The sequence below is a fragment of the Hyperolius riggenbachi genome, chromosome 9 (assembly GCF_040937935.1).
Source record: "Hyperolius riggenbachi isolate aHypRig1 chromosome 9, aHypRig1.pri, whole genome shotgun sequence".
Lineage (NCBI taxonomy): Eukaryota > Metazoa > Chordata > Amphibia > Anura > Hyperoliidae > Hyperolius > Hyperolius riggenbachi.
The window spans coordinates 162150892-162169266 of record NC_090654.1 but is presented as its reverse complement, the minus strand read 5'-3'; the positions used below and the strand labels follow the sequence as shown (position 1 = coordinate 162169266).

The window sequence follows — 18375 nt, the reverse complement described above, 5'->3', positions numbered from 1 at the left end:
GAGATTCAAAAGGAAGGCTGTATACAGCCTGCTTGTGTGTGGATGTATTTTCTATGTGTGGACATACTGTACATCAACCTACTTCCTGTTTTGGTGGCCATTTTGTTTGTTTATAAACAAACTTTTTAAAACTGTTTTTAACCACTTTTAATGCGGCGGGGAGCGGCGAAATTGTGACAGAGGGGAATAGGAGATATCCCCTAACGCACTGGTATGTTTACTTTTGTGCGATTTTAACAATACAGATTCTCTTTAAGACCCAATACTTAGGACATAGAAATGTGGGCCCAATAATATCTACATGATAAGGTAACAATTTTATTAAGGGACTCCAATTTAAAGCACACCTGAAACGGATTAAAAAAAGTTAACTTTTACTTACCCGAGGCTGCTTCCAGCCCCCATAGTCTGAGGCCCCTCAGTGTCTTCTGGGTCCCCTCCGTTTTGTTGCCGTTAGCCCTCATAAAAATCTCAGAGCCAGCTGGGTCACAGCTAACAATCATGCGCAGCCCCTGTGGCGCCCCTCCTCAATCAAGCTGCCCTTACCGGAAGTGTTCTGTGCATGCGTGGTTAAAATCCTTTTACAAATCGCACATGCCCAGAATGCTCTTAGCTAAGGGAGTGCATTCAAGGAGGCGGGAGGCAGGAGCCATACATGTGCAGTAGCTATGACTCAGAAACAAAATTTTTATGTGGGGCAACAGCGACACAATGGAGGGAACCCAGAAGTCACTGAAAGGCCTAAAGACTAAGGGCTGGTGCACACCAGAGCGGTTCTGGAGCGTTTTTTAGAATCCTTGCAGGGGGAAAACCGCTTGGCTAATGAAAGTGAATGGGATGGTGCACACCAGAGCGGTTCATTTTTTCCACAAACGCAAACTCAAGGGCTGCAGCATTTTTCAGATTTCTGAGGCGTTTCTGCCTCAATGTTAAAGTATAGGAAAGTTGAAAACAGCTCTGAAAAACGCTAGATCAGAGCAGTTTTCCAGGCGTTTTTGTTACAGAAGCGGTTCAGTAACAGCTTTACTGTAACAATATTTGTAATCTGCTACACAAAAACACTCCAAAAAACGCTAGGCATGTTTATAAAACCTCTCTAAACATGCCTAGAATCGCTCTGAAAATCTGCTTCAGAAACCTCTAGCATTTTGCGGATCTGCTAGAGGTTTTTGGTGTGCAATGGCCCTTAGAGGGGCTGAAAGAATGGGTAAGTAAAAGTCAAGTTTTTCATCTAGTTCGTGTGTACTTTTATTGGAAAGTCCCATTACATTAAAACTTCTCATACAGGTCCACTTAAAGGGAAGGTCCAAGCAAAAAAAAAAATGAGATTCACTTACCTGGGGCTTCTACCAGCACCATGCAGCCATCCTGTGCCCTCGTAGTCACTCACTGCTGCTCCAGTCCCCCGCTGGCAGCTTTCTGACCTCGGAGGTCAGGGCCAAATTGCGTACATTTTTACACATTCCCGCTAGTGCAGGAACATTAACACATACATTTTTATGCGTTAGTGGTGAAACGCGTAAATTTTTGTTCCTGCACTAGCTGGAATGCGTATAAATGTATGCAATGTGGCCCTGACCTCCGAGGTCAGAAAGCTGCCAGCGGGGGACTGGAGCAGCAGTGAGTGACTACAAGGGCACAGGATGGCTACATGGGGCTGGTAGAAGCCCCAGGTAAGTGAATCTCATTTTTTTTTTTGCTTGAACCTTCCCTTTAAGGAATATCAAAATATTGGTATGCTCTTCCTTTTCATGTTTGGCAGAATAAAGATGCAATGAAAGCTTTTACCAGCAGGTGGTGCTACAGGAGTCCAAAAATGTAACTCTCAGTTAAAGCTAAGGCATACATAGTAAATCACACTGAGCAATATTGCTAGATGATGAATGACAGATGATGCTATAGACAGAGTCTGGCAGTGTGCCCAGTAAATGCCAAAACCATATAGGGCAAAACAATATTATCCGGGAGATCTTTTTAGCTCTGCTAACTTAGCATTATAAGAATATAGCCCTTAGTCTATTTTAATGATCGTCCTGCTCTACCATGCCAGTTCCTCAGTAAAATATGCCCAAATATATTTCTGCACGTTTTCATTTTGTCACCATGTGAAATGACTATGACCTTTTCATAACCCTACCCTAACTTTATCAGTTTAAATATGTCTTTAAAAAAGGCAGTAGTTGCACTTTTTTTTAACAGATGATACATAACCTTGCTTTTAAATAGGTACAGTATCAGGAGAAGTGCTACAGAATGACTGTAAACTGTGAAGACTCCATTGTTGTTTGCCCATAAGCACCAGAGACTGGGGCACATACGGGATATATTTAGCTTGGATTTTGAGGATCATGCTTAAGGAGGTCCAAAGAAAAATGCAAATGGGTGGTGGAAGACATTTGTTCATAACTCTTCACAGTGTTCACTGCTACACAGGTGGTAATATGGTTTCCAAAGGCAAAATGGGATCACGCATCCCAGAGTCTGCAAAGTGATATCTAAAGTCTTCCATTTTTTTGGTGTTGCATTGAGATTCCAGCATTCTTGAAGTGTTTGTAGAATGTATAAACTATGGTATTCACAGAGAGCGTTAAAACAAATCCCTGGGCAGACTAAACACCCCTCTGAGCCATTTCCCAGCATCTTTCCTCCATAATCTGTGATGACTCTGGTCTTTTCTCCAATGCAGCTTCTACAACTTGCACGCAGCAATACTTACTGCACAGTATATAACAATCTACTGCACCCAAACACTCCTGGAGGTTGATAAGGTGATACAGAAACACTCATTTTGTTTAGCAATTTGTATCTAATTTACTGGCTAAATTCTGTGGCACTAATATCCATCAGACATGGGTGGCATGGACATGTGGAGCAAGACTTGCAAAGGTGACTCATTTTTTTTATTTTTTTATCTCCAGTTGATTTTTTAAATTTTGCATGGAATCACACTTTAAGTAGATGCTGTTGTGTAGATATGTCTTGATTATTATTTTACAATTCTCTTCTTGAGCCAAGTTTGCCTGGGAAGAAGAGGTTTTTCAGTCCTTTTGCCAGTGGAATCACAAACAAGTATATGATCTGGGTGGTCCATGTTATCCCATACAATTTTGTATTGTGACATCGCTGGGGGCAGCACATAGGAAGATAAATAATTTGATCTTTAGTCCTTAAACAAAAAGAAATAAAAAAATAATAATTTAGTTAAAGCAGTTAAAACAAATACTAATGATTCAGTAAAATGTCTGCAGATTTTAGCCTTTTGCAGAAAGGAGTGGCTACTTATCTTGTAACCTCACAATACAACTTCAAAAGAACCCCGGTGAAGGCCATGTCCCTGTGCTGTCCGTGCTACAGTTGTCCCCAACAGGAGAAGAGGGCCCATTAGGCAAATGTAGGGAGAACTAGCAGTTTCTACAGAAAATGATGGATACTGAAGATATTTGGTGGACTGGAAAAGGAGCAGACCCCTTGGGCTTGGGCATGGGTAAAGATACTTTGATGGTTGTGCTATAAGTTGGGATACAAATGTATCAGGAGAATTTAGGCCCCTTTAGAGAGAAAACTTTAAAGGCTATAATTGCTGATCACTTGAAAGTAGTACTATCCTGGCTGTAAAACTGATTCTCTGATATTAATGTAATAAATATTTCTTCCAAGTGAATGGCATGAAAGCATTACATTTAAAGGATCAGCATTTTATGCAGGCATCTAGCATTTATTGCATAACTATGCAGGTTTAAAGAGGAGCTGTTAGGTATAGGGTCTCAGAGAAAAAAAACACATATATCAGTAGCTAAATATTGGCTGTACTTACATTACATATGCATTTCTCTGTCCACGTTTGGATTTCACAGAATTTGTATATAGTATTTGCAGAGAATGATGCCCCTGACAGCTCATGGCAGGTTCCATGTTTGTCTGTCTCCTATGAAGTCAATTGTGATCTTATGTCCTCCCTGCTTCCTGATGAATTCACTCACAAAAAAGATCCTAATGGTTCATGATCAGACAACACTACTGTGCAGTGAATATTAATTAGCCATGTGGCTAGGAACAATAGCAGACTCATGCAGTATACTCTAAGGGCCCTTTTCCACTAGCAGTCGCTAGCGTTCACGCTGAACGCTAGCGATTGCTGAATCTCAATTACCGGCGATTCCCCGACGTTTGCGGCCGCGATTTTGCTATGCTATGCACCGCATAGCAAAATCGCTGCAAATATCGCTCCGCCGCGCGTTCGCGTTCCCGTAAAAAACGAATCGCGGTAGTGGAAATGACCTACCGCAATTCCTATGTTAAAAAGCAAACCGTAGCGATTGTAAAATCGCTAGCGGTTTGCGTCTTTGCGATTCAGCCAGCACAAACGCGCTGGTGGAAAAGGGCCCTAAGAACTTGTGCCCTGTGATTTTTCAGTGCTGTGAGTTTAGGCTGCTGTAACATGAGCCTGTAACTTCTCACAGCCTTAGGGCGTGATAGGGAAATGAAGGGGAGGACCCAAGGTAGTGCACTAAGGAGAAGCAGCCCCAGAATGCTTTGCAGTATGTTATGCGGCCTGTCGTCCTCCTTACGAGCTTGGGAATAACAGCCTTGCTATTCAGCACACATCAAAAGTAAAAGAGATTTTAAACTTCAGTATTGCCTTTTTGGCTTCCTTCTAAACTGTTTAACACAGGAGAATAGAGGTTTAAATTAGCTTTTTCAGCCTGACAGTTACTCTTTAAAGGGCACATGAAGTGAGAGGGATATGGAGGATTCCTTTTAAACGATGCCTTATGCTTGGCTGTCCTGCTGATCCACTGCATCATACTTTTAGCCATAGAACCTGGACAAGCATGTAGATCAGATGTTCCCAACTGAAGTCTGACAAGTATAGCTGCATGCTTGTTTTAGGTGTGTGATAGACAATAATGATGCCTGAAATATCAGCAGGACTGCCAGGCACTGGTAGTGTTTGAAAGTAAATAAATATGGCAGCCTCCATATCCCTCTCACCTCAAATGTCCTTTAAGGCACATACACTCTTTCAATAAGTGTCACCTGTGTACATCTTTATAGTTGAGAACAGATAATGGGGACCATTATAGCATAACCAAGATGGGTAATTTGTTAAACTTATAAGCACCTCTGTTCTTTAAAAAGCAGTCTGAACTGGCATCTCATATCTGTATCATTATAATTCAACAAGCCAACTTTAAATAAAATGATCTTCTAAAGCAGACATTATACTCACCTCCTTACATTGCACTCTATGCTTTTGAAGGAGCCTCTACATTTTGCACCCCAAATGCAGTGATGAACACATTGACCACAACGATAATAAACACAAGTGCAGTGGCTGCATTGTTAAGTTTATCCAGCTTGGTGTGTTTGTTGGGATCATTGAGATCAAATTTTACTGGGAAGATAAAAAGAACGCGAACAGGCATTATTATAATATCTTCACGTTATTATAAAGCTACTCAGTGAATCAATATGCAGACCTAATTACACCTAGTAACACCTTTCTCTTTATAATTACTGAAATGAAACTTCAGATTAAAAAAGCAAAGCCTAACCAGATCAGCTACTGCACATTAAGCAACAAAGTTTCTGCAGAAAAAGTGGAATTTTATCTGGAACAAAAAGAAAATGTGCACAGTGTGTGACTTTATATATGCTCTAAAGCAAAGTACGCATGCCCTTTCTGGGATGATTGACCTCAGTGGCCTGTCCTTGTTGCCACAATTTAGACTGGCAGACTGGAAATTTAGACTTTCCAGCATAGTTTGGGTGGTTTTTACTGGTCAAATCTACTTTCCAGAGTCACATAGGTGTAAGCAGCACTTTCTAACCAAAAATAACCTGACCATTACTGCACCACTTGTATGAATACTGGTTTGTGATAGAATCCCAAGATCTCACCACACATTGCACATTGCTCTGAGCATGGTACATCCTTGTAAGCTGCATAATAGCACTTAGGTAAGGGATATGTACGTGTCTGTGTGTTTACATATATAAAGTCTGCTGAAAAGCTTTATGGAGATGAAGATTTCATTTTTCAGCACGACCTGGCACCTGCTCACAGTGCCAAAACTACTGGTAAATGGTTTACTGACCATGGTATTACTGTGCTCAATTGGCCTGCCAACTCTCCTGACCTGAACCCCATAGAGAATCTGTGAGATATTGTGAAGAGAAAGTTGAGAGAAGCAAGACCCAACACTCTGGATGAGCTTAAGGCCGCTATCGAAGCATCCTGGGCCTCCATAACACCTGAGCAGTGCCACAGGCTGATTGCCTCTATGCCACGCCGCATTGAAGCAGTCAGTTCTGCAAAAGGATTTCCGATCCAAGTATTGAGTGCATAACTGAACATAATTATTTGAAGGTTGACTTTTTTTCTTTTATTGGTCGGATGAAATATGCTATTTTTTTGAGATAGGAAATGTGGGTTTACATGAGCTGTATGCCAAAATCATCAATATTAAAACAATAAAAGGCTTGAACTACTTCAGTTGTGTGTATTTGAATCTAAAATATATGAAAGTCTAATGTTTATCAGTACATTACAGAAAATAATGAACTTTAACATAATATGCTAATTTTTTGAGAAGATCCTGTACAACCATCTACAAGTCCATGACAAGGATTGGATGTTAGCACTGGTAATTTACATCATCCGAATTTGTTTACGGTTTTGTCTAAACCAGCATTTCCTACTAGAGAAAATAAATGTGTTCAGTGTAATAAAGTGACATCCCACAGTAGCTTAAGACTGGCAGTAAACTGTTATCTTATGACTCTGTCACAAGAGCATAAACAGGCAGCTGTGTTTATACACCAACTAGACCTCTGATGTGTCTAGGCTAAATCTGTTTCAAATCAGTCTATAAAGGGATTGTCCGAGGAAGACCTAAAGAAAAAATCTACTTACCTGGGGCTTCCTCCCGCCCCTTGGCAAGTCAGGATCCACTGCGGCTGCGTGAGAGCCGCTTGTGGTGGTGCTGACGTCATCTGGATTGTACTGCGCTTGTGCAGTACACTATAGATGCCGTCAGCGCCACCGAAAGCAGCTCTCGCGCAGGCTCAGTGGATGACGAGTTGCCGAGGTCGGCATCTTGCACCGGAGTGGACCCCGGGCCACCGGCGGGAAGCGGAGCTGTGGTGAATGCACGGGATGACTGACAGGGGCTGAAAGTAGCCCCGGGTAAGTAGATTTTTTTTAATGTCTACCTTGGACATTCCCTTTAAAGGGGGACTCAAAAGAGTTCCAAATGATGGCTGTTTTGGGTGTAAATAAATAAAAAAAAAATATATATATATATATTATATATATATATATATATATGTATGTATTATCTATATAAATATATACATAAACAATCAATTATCCCATACCTCTGTACTCTTACAAGCATCATATTTAGCACTGCTCTGTATTACAATATTAGGGCACACTAGTATGATAATAAAATATGTTTATTCAGGCGACCATTAACATAGAAGTTCAGGTTGCCTTCTGACCTGGTAGTGTAGAACATCATTGATGCCATTGGCAGTATTTTAAAAGTTCTGAGCAGAGGCTAATATAACTTATAGTATCGTAATTACCAATCTCCCAACTATCTTTGTAAAGGGGCCCATACACCTAACGATTTTCCTGCCGATATACAGCAGATTCGATCACTGTGATCGAATCTGCTGTGAAATCATTGCGCAAACGCTGACAGAACGATCGATTTCTGTCCAAAATCAATCGTTCCCGTCGATTTTATCCGTGTGGAAGATTTTTCTCGATCGCCGGCGGGTCGGGAGTTTGCTGATAGTGGCGGTCGAATGCTCGACGACCGACGCAGTACAGCGCCAATACATTACCTGTTCCGGCCGGCGCGACTCCCCCAGTCCCCACTGTCGTCTTCTCAGCTCCGGGCTCCAGGGCTGCAGCTTCACTGAACTTCCTGCCCCAGCAGGAAGTTTAAACAGTAGAGAGCCCTCTACTGTTTAAACTTCCCCTGGACAGGAAGCCAGTCCGGAACCCAGCGCGGAGAAGAAGACAGCGGAGACCGGGGGAGTCGCGCCGGCCAGATCAGGTAATGTATAGCTGGCGGCGGCAGTTTCACAGATTGTGATCGGTTTCATGCTGAAATCGATTCACAATCTGTTTGCAGTAAAGGCAGCCATACGATCCCTCTCTGATCAGATTCGATCAGAGAGGGATCTATCTGTTGGTCGATCTGATGGCAAATCGACCAGTGTATAGCCACCTTAACAGTGGCTACAAGGAGTCCGTGAACGTGAACCAGTTGTCATCTGTTCAGTACCGTTTTTCACCACACACCCACCCACCTGGGCGCCATAGGATTGTGATTTATCCAATGTCTTTTATCTACAAACAACAATTAAAAGAAACGCAACACAGGATGGTGCTAGCCTCCAATACTCTTTACCAAACTTGCTGCCTCATTTTCATTTATTGCTGAGCACATCCTGTAGAGCTGAGTAGCTGGCAATAGATGTGGACTGATCCAAGGGTACCTATGACATCTCGTGACCCTTGCATTCACATATCCTCAGGTGCTGACACATTTCTTCAATTTCATTTCAATTATTTTTTGACAAATGAGATTATCAGGGAATATTTGAAGAATTGCCTTAGTTGGAACTACAGCTGCACAATAACTGCACATGCCCCACACAGACCACCCTGTTTTCTGACCAGTATAATTATCTTTATAGCAAAGTTCAGCTACAAGTGCAAAATGTAATGGTGATAAAGGGTAGCATGTCCAGTCCCTCTTGAAATCATGAAGGAGTTGGAGACATGCCAGTGGTTAGTAGTACTAGAGGTTAGCATTTAATACTTTTAGTGCATTAGAATGTAACTTTCAAACCACAGATCTACTAGCTACTCCTAACTTGTTTGATATACAGAGGGATGCCAAAGTTTGGGCAACCTTGTTAATCGTCATGATTTTCCTGTATAAATCGTTGGTTGTTACGATAAAAAATGTCAGTTAAATATATCATATAGGAGACACACACAGTAATATTTGAGAAGTGAAAATAAGTTTATTGGATTTACAGAAAGTGCACAATAATTGTTTAAAATTAGGTAGGTGCATAAATGTGGGCACTGTTGTCATTTTATTGATTCCAAAACCTTTAGAACTAATTATTGGAACTCAAATTGGCTTGGTAAGCTCAGTGACCCCTAACCTACATACACAGGTGAATCCAATTATGAGAAAGCGTATTTAAGGGGGTCAATTGTAAGTTTCCCTCCTCTTTTAATTTTCTCTGAAGATAGCAACATGGGGGTCTCAAAACAACTCTCAAATGACCTGAAGACAAAGATTGTTCACCATCATGGTTTAGGGTAAGGATACAGAAAGCTGTCTCCGATATTTCAGCTGTCTGTTTCCACAGTTAGGAACATATTGAGGAAATAGGAGGCCACAGGCTCAGTTCAAGTTAGGGCTCAAAGTGGCAGCCCAAGAAACATTTTGGATAAACAGAAGTGACAAATGGTGAGAACAGTCAGAGTCAACCCACAGACCAGCACCAAAGACCTACAACATTATCTTGCTGAAGATGGAGTCACTGTGCATCATTCAACCATTCGGCGCACTTTACACAAGGAGATGCTGTATGGAAGAGTGATGCAGAGGAAGCCTTTTCTCCATCCACAGCACAAACAGAGCAGCTTGAGGTATGCTAAAGCACATTTGGACAAGCCAGCTTCATTTTGGGATAAGGTGCTGTGGACTGATGAAACTAAAATTGAATTATTTGGGCATAACAAGGGGCGTTATGCATGGAAGAAAAACAACACATCATTTCAAGAAAAACACCTGCTACCTACAGTAAAATATGGTGGTGGTTCCATCATGCTGTGGGGCTATGTGGCCAGTGCAGGGACTGGGAATCTTGTCAAAGTTGAGGGACGCGTGGATTCCCCTCAGTATCAGCAGATTCTGGAGACCAATGTCCAGGAATCAGTGACAAAGCTGAAGCTGTGCTGGGGCTGGATCTTTTAACAAGACAACGACCCTAAACACTACTCAAAATCCACTAAGGCATTCATGCAGAGGAACAAGTACCACATTCTGGAATGGCTATCTCAGTCCCCAAACCTGAATATACTTGAAAAATTGTGGTGTGAGTTAAAGAGAGCTGTCCATGCTCGGAAGCCATCAAACCTGAATGACCTAGAGATGTTTTGTAAAGAGGAATGGTACAAAATACCTTCAACCAGAATCCAAACTCTCATTGGAACTTACAGGAAGCGTTTAGAGGCTGTAATTTCTGCAAAAGGAGGATCTACTATATATTGATTTCATTTATTTTTTGTGTTGCACATATTTATGCACCTACCTAATTTTATTTAAACAATTATTGCACACTTTCTGTAAATCCAATAAGCTTCATTTCACTTCTCAAATATCACAGTGTGTGTCTCCTATATGATATACAGTGATGTGAAAAACGAATTGCCCCCTTCCTGATTTCTTATTCTTTTGCATGTTTGTCACACTTAAATGTTTCTGCTCATCAAAAAACGTTAACTATTAGTCAAAGATAACATAATTGAACACAAAATGCAGTTTTAAATGATGGTTTTTATTATTTAGTGAGAAAAAAAACTCAAAACCTACATGGCCCTGTGTGAAAAAGAAATTGCCCCCTGAACCTAATAACTGGTTGGGCCACCCTTAGCAGCAATAACTGCAATCAAGCGTTTGCGAGAACTTGCAACAAGTCTTTTACAGCGCTCTGGAGGAATTTTGGCCCACTCATCTTTACAGAATTGTTGTAATTCAGCTTTATTAGAGGGTTTTCTAGCAAGAACCACCACATTGCAAAGATTAAACATCTGATTCCCCCAGAGGATCTTCAAACCCTAGTCCACGCCTTCATCACATCACGACTGGACTACTGCAATGCCCTTTATGCTGGCCTCCCCAAAAAAGACCTACGTCGCCTGCAATTAGTGCAGAATGCTGCTGCCAGATTGCTAACAAACCAGCCTCGCTACTGTCACATTACACCGATCCTTCGCTCACTGCACTGGCTACCAGTAGAATGGAGAATACTCTTCAAGATTGGACTGCTGACATTCAAATCCCTGCACAATCTGGGCCCTGGATACATGAAGGACTTGCTGAAGCTGCACCACACCTCTCACAACCTCAGATCAGCAAGTTCTATAAACTTGGTCACTCCCAGAGTGCACCTCAAAAAATCTGGAGACAGAGCCTTCTGTCATGCTGCCCCTACTCTTTGGAACTCCCTACCACACCCAGTAAAGACAGCACCATCCCTGGAGCTATTCAAATCCAGACTGAAAAGCCACCTGTTTAGCCTGGCATTTCCAGATTTATAAAATTCTTCCTCTGTACCACGATGGTCGGAGCCATGCTTATGCGCTTTGAGTCCCACGGGAGAAAAGCGCTTTACAAATGTTATTTGTTGTTGTTGTTGTTTTAAGGTCATGCCACAACATCTCAATAGGATTCAGGTCAGGACTTTGACTAGGCCACTCCAAAGTCTTCATTTTGTTTTTCTTCAGTCATTCAGAGGTGGATTTGCTGGTGTGTTTTGGGTCATTGTCCTGCTGCAGCACCCAAGATTGCTTCAGCTTGAGTTGACGAACAGATGGCCGGACATTCTCCTTCAGGATTTTTTAGTAGACAGTAGAATTCATGGTTCCATCTATCACAGCAAGCTTTCCAGGTCCTGAAGCAGCAAAACAACCCCAGACCATCACACTACCACCACCATATTTTACTGTTGGTATGATGTTCTTTTGCTGAAATGCTGTGTTACTTCTACGCCAGATGTTACGGGACACGCACCTTCCAAAAAGTTCAACTTTTGTCTCATCGGTCCACAAGGTATTTTCCCAAAAGTCTTGGCAATCATTGAGATTTTTTTTAGCAAAATTGAGACGAGGCTTAATGTTCTTTTTGCTTAAAAGTGGTTTGCGCCTTGGATATCTGCCATGCAGGCCATTTTTGCCCAGTCTCTTTCTTATGGTGGAGTCGTGAACACTGATATTTTAAGAAATATTTGTATTAAATCATATGGATAAAAAAGTTCAGTGGCAAAACATTCATAAACTTCTTTTTAGCAGAATGAGTATAGGTAGGCCTATTATATACAGTGGTGTGAAAAACTATTTGCCCCCTTCCTGATTTCTTATTCTTTTGCATGTTTGTCACACTTAAATGTTTCTGCTCATCAAAAACCGTTAACCATTAGTTAAAGATAACATAATTGAACACAAAATGCAGTTTTAAATGATGGCAATCATTGAGATGTTTTTTTTAGCAAAATTGAGACGAGCCTTAATGTTCTTTTTGCTTAAAAGTGGTTTGCGCCTTGGATATCTGCCATGCAGGCCGTTTTTGCCCAGTCTCTTTCTTATGGTGGAGTTGTGAACACTGACCTTAATTGAGGCAAGTGAGGCCTGCAGTTCTTTAGATGTTGTCCTGGGGTCTTTTGTGGCCTCTCGGATGAGTTTTCTCTGCGCTCTTGGGGTCATTTTGGTCGGCGGGCCACTCCTGGGAAGGTTCATCACTGTTCCATGTTTTTGCCATTTGTGGATAATGGCTCTCACTGTGGTTCGCTGGAGTCCGAAAGCTTTGGAAATGGCTTTATAACCTTTACCAGACTGATAGATCTCAATTACTTTTGTTCTCATTTGTCCCTGAATTTCTTTGGATCTTGGCATGATGTCTAGCTTTTGAGGTGCTGTTGGGCTACTTCTCTGTGTCAGATAGCTCCTATTTTAATGATTTCTTGATTGAAACAGGTGTGGCAGTAATCAGGCCTGGGGGTGACTACAGAAATTGAACTCAGGTGTGATAAACCACAGTTAAGTTATTTTTTAACAAGGGGGGGCAATCACTTTTTTCACACAGGGCCATGTAGATTTGGAGTTTTTTTTCTCACTAAATAATAAAAACCATCATTTAAAACTGCATTTTGTGTTCAATTATGTTATTTTTGACTAATAGGTAACGGTTTTTGATGAGCAGAAACATTTAAACATGCAAAAGAATAAGAAATCAGGAAGAGGGCAAATAGTTTTTTCACATCACTGTATTTAACTGACATTTTTATTGTAACAACCAATGATTTATACATGAAAATCATGACAATTAAAAAGATTGCCCAAACTTTCGTATCCCACTGTAGTTTCACTAGTGCTCATATGGTAAATAAGACTAAGTTAAAACTAGAAGATCATCCCATCACCACACTTCCTGTCACCACCTTCTTACTTTTAGACAAGAATCAGAGAGTATCACAGTTCAGAGAGAAGACCCAGATATATCCTAGTTACATGGCCAAGGCCTAATTTCTGCAAGACCTTAAAACAAACCTCCATACTAGCCATCCGCTCCTGCAAAACAGGAGGTAGGGATGTGTTTGAAAGGGGGCTAGAACGAGGACCTCTTTCAATTAGAAACCTACAGTTGTATATTTATTTTGCTCTCATTAATGTACACAATAGATGTAAATCTCATTCTATGCTGAATGTTGAATTAGCACAATTGTCTATATAAGTACTCTTTTTCAAACTATAACTTAATTTGCTAATGTCTGTTTACCATTTTGATGTTAATGTACATTGATATAAAACCCAATAAAAACCTTAATTTGGGAAAATGTAACTTTTATAGCAAAGATAAGGAGAATATGCAAAGATGAATTTCATGGAGCGTATACAATGCTTTGACTAAAGCAAGTGATAACAGAAAAGCTGGGGTATTTTATTTATAAACTTGGTAAATTATATTTAGAACCACCCTGAGGTTATCCAGACCTTATCTGCCATTCACAAATCCTGATGCAGGAATAATAACTTGTCACAACACTGATGTCTGTAGGCCATCATTTTGTTAAAGCAGACCTAAACTAAGAACATCCTCTCTGCTCTAAAATATATAAGGAATAGTATCATAGGGCCTGATTCATCAAGCTGCGCTATTTAGAAGCGCAGCTTAATGTCAAGGAGCGCCTTCACATTAAGCTGCGCTGTTAAGCAGCTCTAAATTCATTAATTTTGCTTCTAGTTCTTGGACTCTCAAGAAAGCTTTATCTGTCTGCTCCCTCTCAGCATTCTCAGCATCTGCCATTTTATTCATTCAAATTTCTATGCCCCCCCCCCCCCCCCCCATCTCTCAAATCTGCCTGAAGAGTTCTTCACAAATGATTTAACTACTGAACCAAAGTACCTTTCAGTTTCAGGGATCAGCTGAAATATGTCCACCTTGTCCTGCATGGAACTGAAGTAGTCGGCAACTTCTGTGCATCTACCATGCTTTCTCTGCCTCTATGATTGTGGTCTAAAGAAATATTGCACTTTTCCTGCTGACCTGTTTAGTTTCACTTTAATTAAGAGGCATTATTTAGTGCTCCATGGACCAAGGGTCCAGTTCATGGAGCTGTTGCAGACTACCGTAAGTGCCTACATGCAGGTTAAAACTAGTCCTCTAACATGGAGTCCACAAGTGTTCTGTAAATCAATTGTTAAAAACAAACATAAAACAAAAAACTGGAAACCAATGTTGGCCAGGAGATTATAAGGTGGCCGCACATGGCAAATTAATTTTTTCTTATTTATTTAATAAACTATGGATCATACAGAAACATTGTATCATTTTTTGACTGAAAACAAAAACAACCTTAATTCTCAAAATAGAAAAACATAAACATATATATATATATATATATATATATATATATATATATATATATCATAACACAGAGCAGCAGCAGTTACTTGCTATAGTTAGTCACAGCTGTACCAAAATGCTAAGCTGTTGCTAATAAAGTCATTCATGGCATACAATGCAGTTTCTCTGTGTCTCATATGACATAGCCCTTAAAGTAGAGTGACCAGATTTTTGTGGGTCCAACCTGGAACGAGGAGGGGGGCGGGGGGGGGGGGGCGGCGGCGCGCCGAAAAGTGGGGAGGACTGAGGAGCGCGCCGCGGAGAAAAATGGGCATGGCCATGACATTGTATGGGCGGAGCTAACGTAATGATGTAACAGCGAGGCATAAGAAAGCAGTGTTTACGCCATGATGTTGACAAACAAGACTTTGCATCATGGGTGTGCAGAAACTGTGTGATGCTAATAGTATACCGTAACCACAAAGCAGCAAACATAGCCATCTATGACCATCAAATAATAAATGCAGTAACGGTTACCCCGGGCACCAGAAAATAAACGCAATAGGCAACATGTCAGCACAAAATAACCGCAATGCGGGCAACATGTCAGTATAAAATAAATGCAATGCGGGCAAACATGTCAGTACAAAGTAAACGCAATGCGGGCAAACAAGTCAGTACAAAATAAACGCAATGCGGGCAAACATGTCAGTACAAAATAAACGCAATGCGGGCAAACATGTCAGTACAAAATAAACGCAATGCGGGCAACATGTCAGTACAAAAGAAACGCAATGCGGGCAAACATTTCACCAGAAAAGAAACGCAATGCGGGCAAACATTTCACCAGAAAAGAAACGCAATGCGGGCAAACATTTCACCAGAAAAGAAACGCACTGCGGGCAAACATTTCACCCGAAAAGAAACGCACTGCGGGCAAACATTTCACCGGAAAAGAAACAATGCGGGCAAACATTTCACCGGAAAAGAAACAATGCGGGCAAACATTTCACCGGAAAAGAAACAATGCGGGCAAACATTTCACCTGTAAAAGAAACAATGTGGGCAAACATTTCACCTGTAAAAGAAACAATGCGGGCAAACATTTCACCTGTAAAAGAAACAATGCGGGCAAACATTTCACCTGTAAAAGAAACAATGCGGGCAAACATTTCACCTGGAAAAGAAACAATGCGGGCAAACATTTCACCTGGAAAAGAAAGCATTGATTTACTCACCTGGCAGAAGTCTCCGGCCTCTGGCGCGCTGCTCCTGGGACCGTCTTACTTCTCCTGCAGTCTCCCGCGCTGACAGGGCTACGGCAAGATGGCGCCCGAAGCCCTGTACTGGAGACACAAATAGGTCTCCAGTACAGGGCTTCGGCAGCCATCTTGCCGTAGCCCTGCTCTGCCGGTGTCGGAACAGACACCGGAAGAGGAGGCTGGAGCAGGGCTGCAGGCAATAAACTGGCACGGCGTCTATAGACGCCGCTGCCAGTTCATTGAGGAGAGAGTGGCCAGAGTCCCGAGGCCGGGACGTCCCGCTGCTGAAAGCGGGACGTTTCCCGGGACCTCATTAAGCCTGGGACAGCGGACCCCGAATCCGGGACGCGTCCCGGGCAATCCGGGACGTCTGGTCACTCTACCTTAAAGGGAAGGTCCCAGCAAAAAAAAAATGAGTTTCACCTACCTGGGGCTTCTACCAGCCCCATGCAGCCATCCTGTGCCCTCGTAGTCACTCACTGCTGCTCCAGTCCCTCACCTCGGAGGTCGGCGGGTCGCATTGCATACATTTTTACGCATTCTCGCTAGTGCAGGAACATTAACATATACATTTTTACGCGTTAGTGGTTCAATGCGAAAAAATGTACGCATTGAACCACTAACGCGTAAAAATGTATGTGTTAATATTCCTGCACTAGTGGGAATTCGTAAAAATGTACGCAATGCGACCCGCCGACCTCCGAGGTCGGCATGCTGCCAGCGAGGGACTGGATCAGCAGTGAGTGACTACGAGGGCACAGGATGGCTGCATGGGGTTGGTAGAAGCCCCAGGTAAGTGAAACCACCTTTTTTTTTTTTTTTTGCTTGGACCTTCCCTTTAAAATAAATTTGCACCTTTCCTATTTTAAAATTGTCAACAAGTATCCTTCCATTCTAGTTTGCCGCTTGCTGAGCACATTTCCTAGAAACGCAAATAGTAATATTCTGCAACCATTAAATCTGTACTTTCTAATTCTCTGTGTAAAATACATACTGCCTAGTAACACCCTCTGAACACAGCTAACTACAATGCAGCTTCAGAGAATTACTCCAATACTAATATAAAACATGTTTTTTATGAACAGTTGAACATCACTTAAAAAAATACTTGTCAAAAACCTGGCCTAAATAGCATGGTTTCTCTTGCCCCAATAGTTAGTGGTGTATCTAGAAATAATAGCGCCTAGGGCAATCACTGGAACAGAAGTGAGGCATGGCCAGTAAGAATGAGGTGTAAGCAATAGGTGAGTTACTGTGACATGTAAATAGGCCAGCATATAAGCATTTTTCAAAAGGAAAAAAATAAAAAATATCAGGCAGCATATCCTTCTAATATTAACTAGACAGTATGTTCCCCAAACAATAAAAATAAAATATGCATTTCTCACAAATATACAGACACACCTCATGAAAGACCACCTATAAAAAAGCACCTCATGACAGGTCCTAGTAACCCCTGTAACAGACAGCACCCCATATACAGACTCCAGTAAGTCAGTCCTTCATTGCAGACTAGTGATGGGTCGTTCGCGAACGAGCCGGCTCTAAGAGCCGGCTCTAAGAGCCGGCTCTTTGCTGTGAACGACAAGAGCCGGCTCTCAGTTTTAAAAGAGCCGATGACTCAGCCGCCCCACACAGCTCTGATTTGCTATGTAATAAAGGGCGCTGAGGCATGCTGGGAGATGTAGTCCTCCTCGTGCAGCTTGTAGGAGTGTATGGGGCGGAGCAGAGCAGTAGCAGGAGGGATTGCCCCAGTCAGCGAAGCAGTCTGGAGTTGTCATGGAGACGGGGGCGGGGCTTTTACTCCGATTCTGAGTGGTGTGTAGTGATATTTAATAAAGAGCCGATTCAGAGCCGTAAGAGCCGGCTCTTTAATGGGAGCCGATTCTCAGAGAAGAGCCAGAATTCCCATCACTATTGCAGACCCCAGAAACAGGCGGATGCTATAACAGTTTCCAGTGTTGGGTGACAGCACTTATATGTCCAGACACTCTTTTTCTCAGCTTGTGTTAATGTCAGTCATGCTGTATCTCCCACCCTCCAATCATTTGTGTACAGCCCTAGTGACGGAATAAAGGGGGAGGTCACGTGGCGAAAGCCAGTAGAAGCCATACAGTGTGGATGAACACATGCTGGGCTGAAGTAACTAGGTAAGATTGCTGGGCACCATAAGTGTAGTCATCCTACTACACCAACTAGCCACTGCTCTGCTCTCCTACTCTTTCCTGATCTCTAGTTGCAGGCTGCACCATAACAGCTAACCTGTGGTAAGGCAGAGAATGGCTTGTGCTCTGCACCCCAAATCATTTGGAGTCCATGCCTAAAGCCTTGTTTGCCATACACCTCCGCCAACAGTGGCCGTTTGTATTACTTTTACCTATACACTCCCTTTGAATAGCATAAACATAATCATAAAGCAACCACAGTATTCTTATTTTATACTGTAG

At 42.0% G+C, this 18375-nt stretch overlaps 1 protein-coding gene across 1 annotated transcript in view; it reads right to left on the bottom strand.

The window, feature by feature from the left end:
- Nucleotides 1-2278: 2278 nt before the first annotated feature.
- The window catches only part of NINJ1 (ninjurin 1), a 108309-nt gene continuing 92212 nt past the window's right edge, over nt 2279-18375 (bottom strand). The window contains exons 3-4 of the mRNA XM_068251729.1: nt 5231-5395; nt 2279-3166 (exon numbers count right to left, since the gene is read on the bottom strand). Of these exons, the coding sequence (XP_068107830.1) occupies nt 5247-5395 (149 nt within the window). The 3' untranslated portion in view covers nt 2279-3166; nt 5231-5246. The remainder of the gene's footprint in view (nt 3167-5230; nt 5396-18375) is intronic.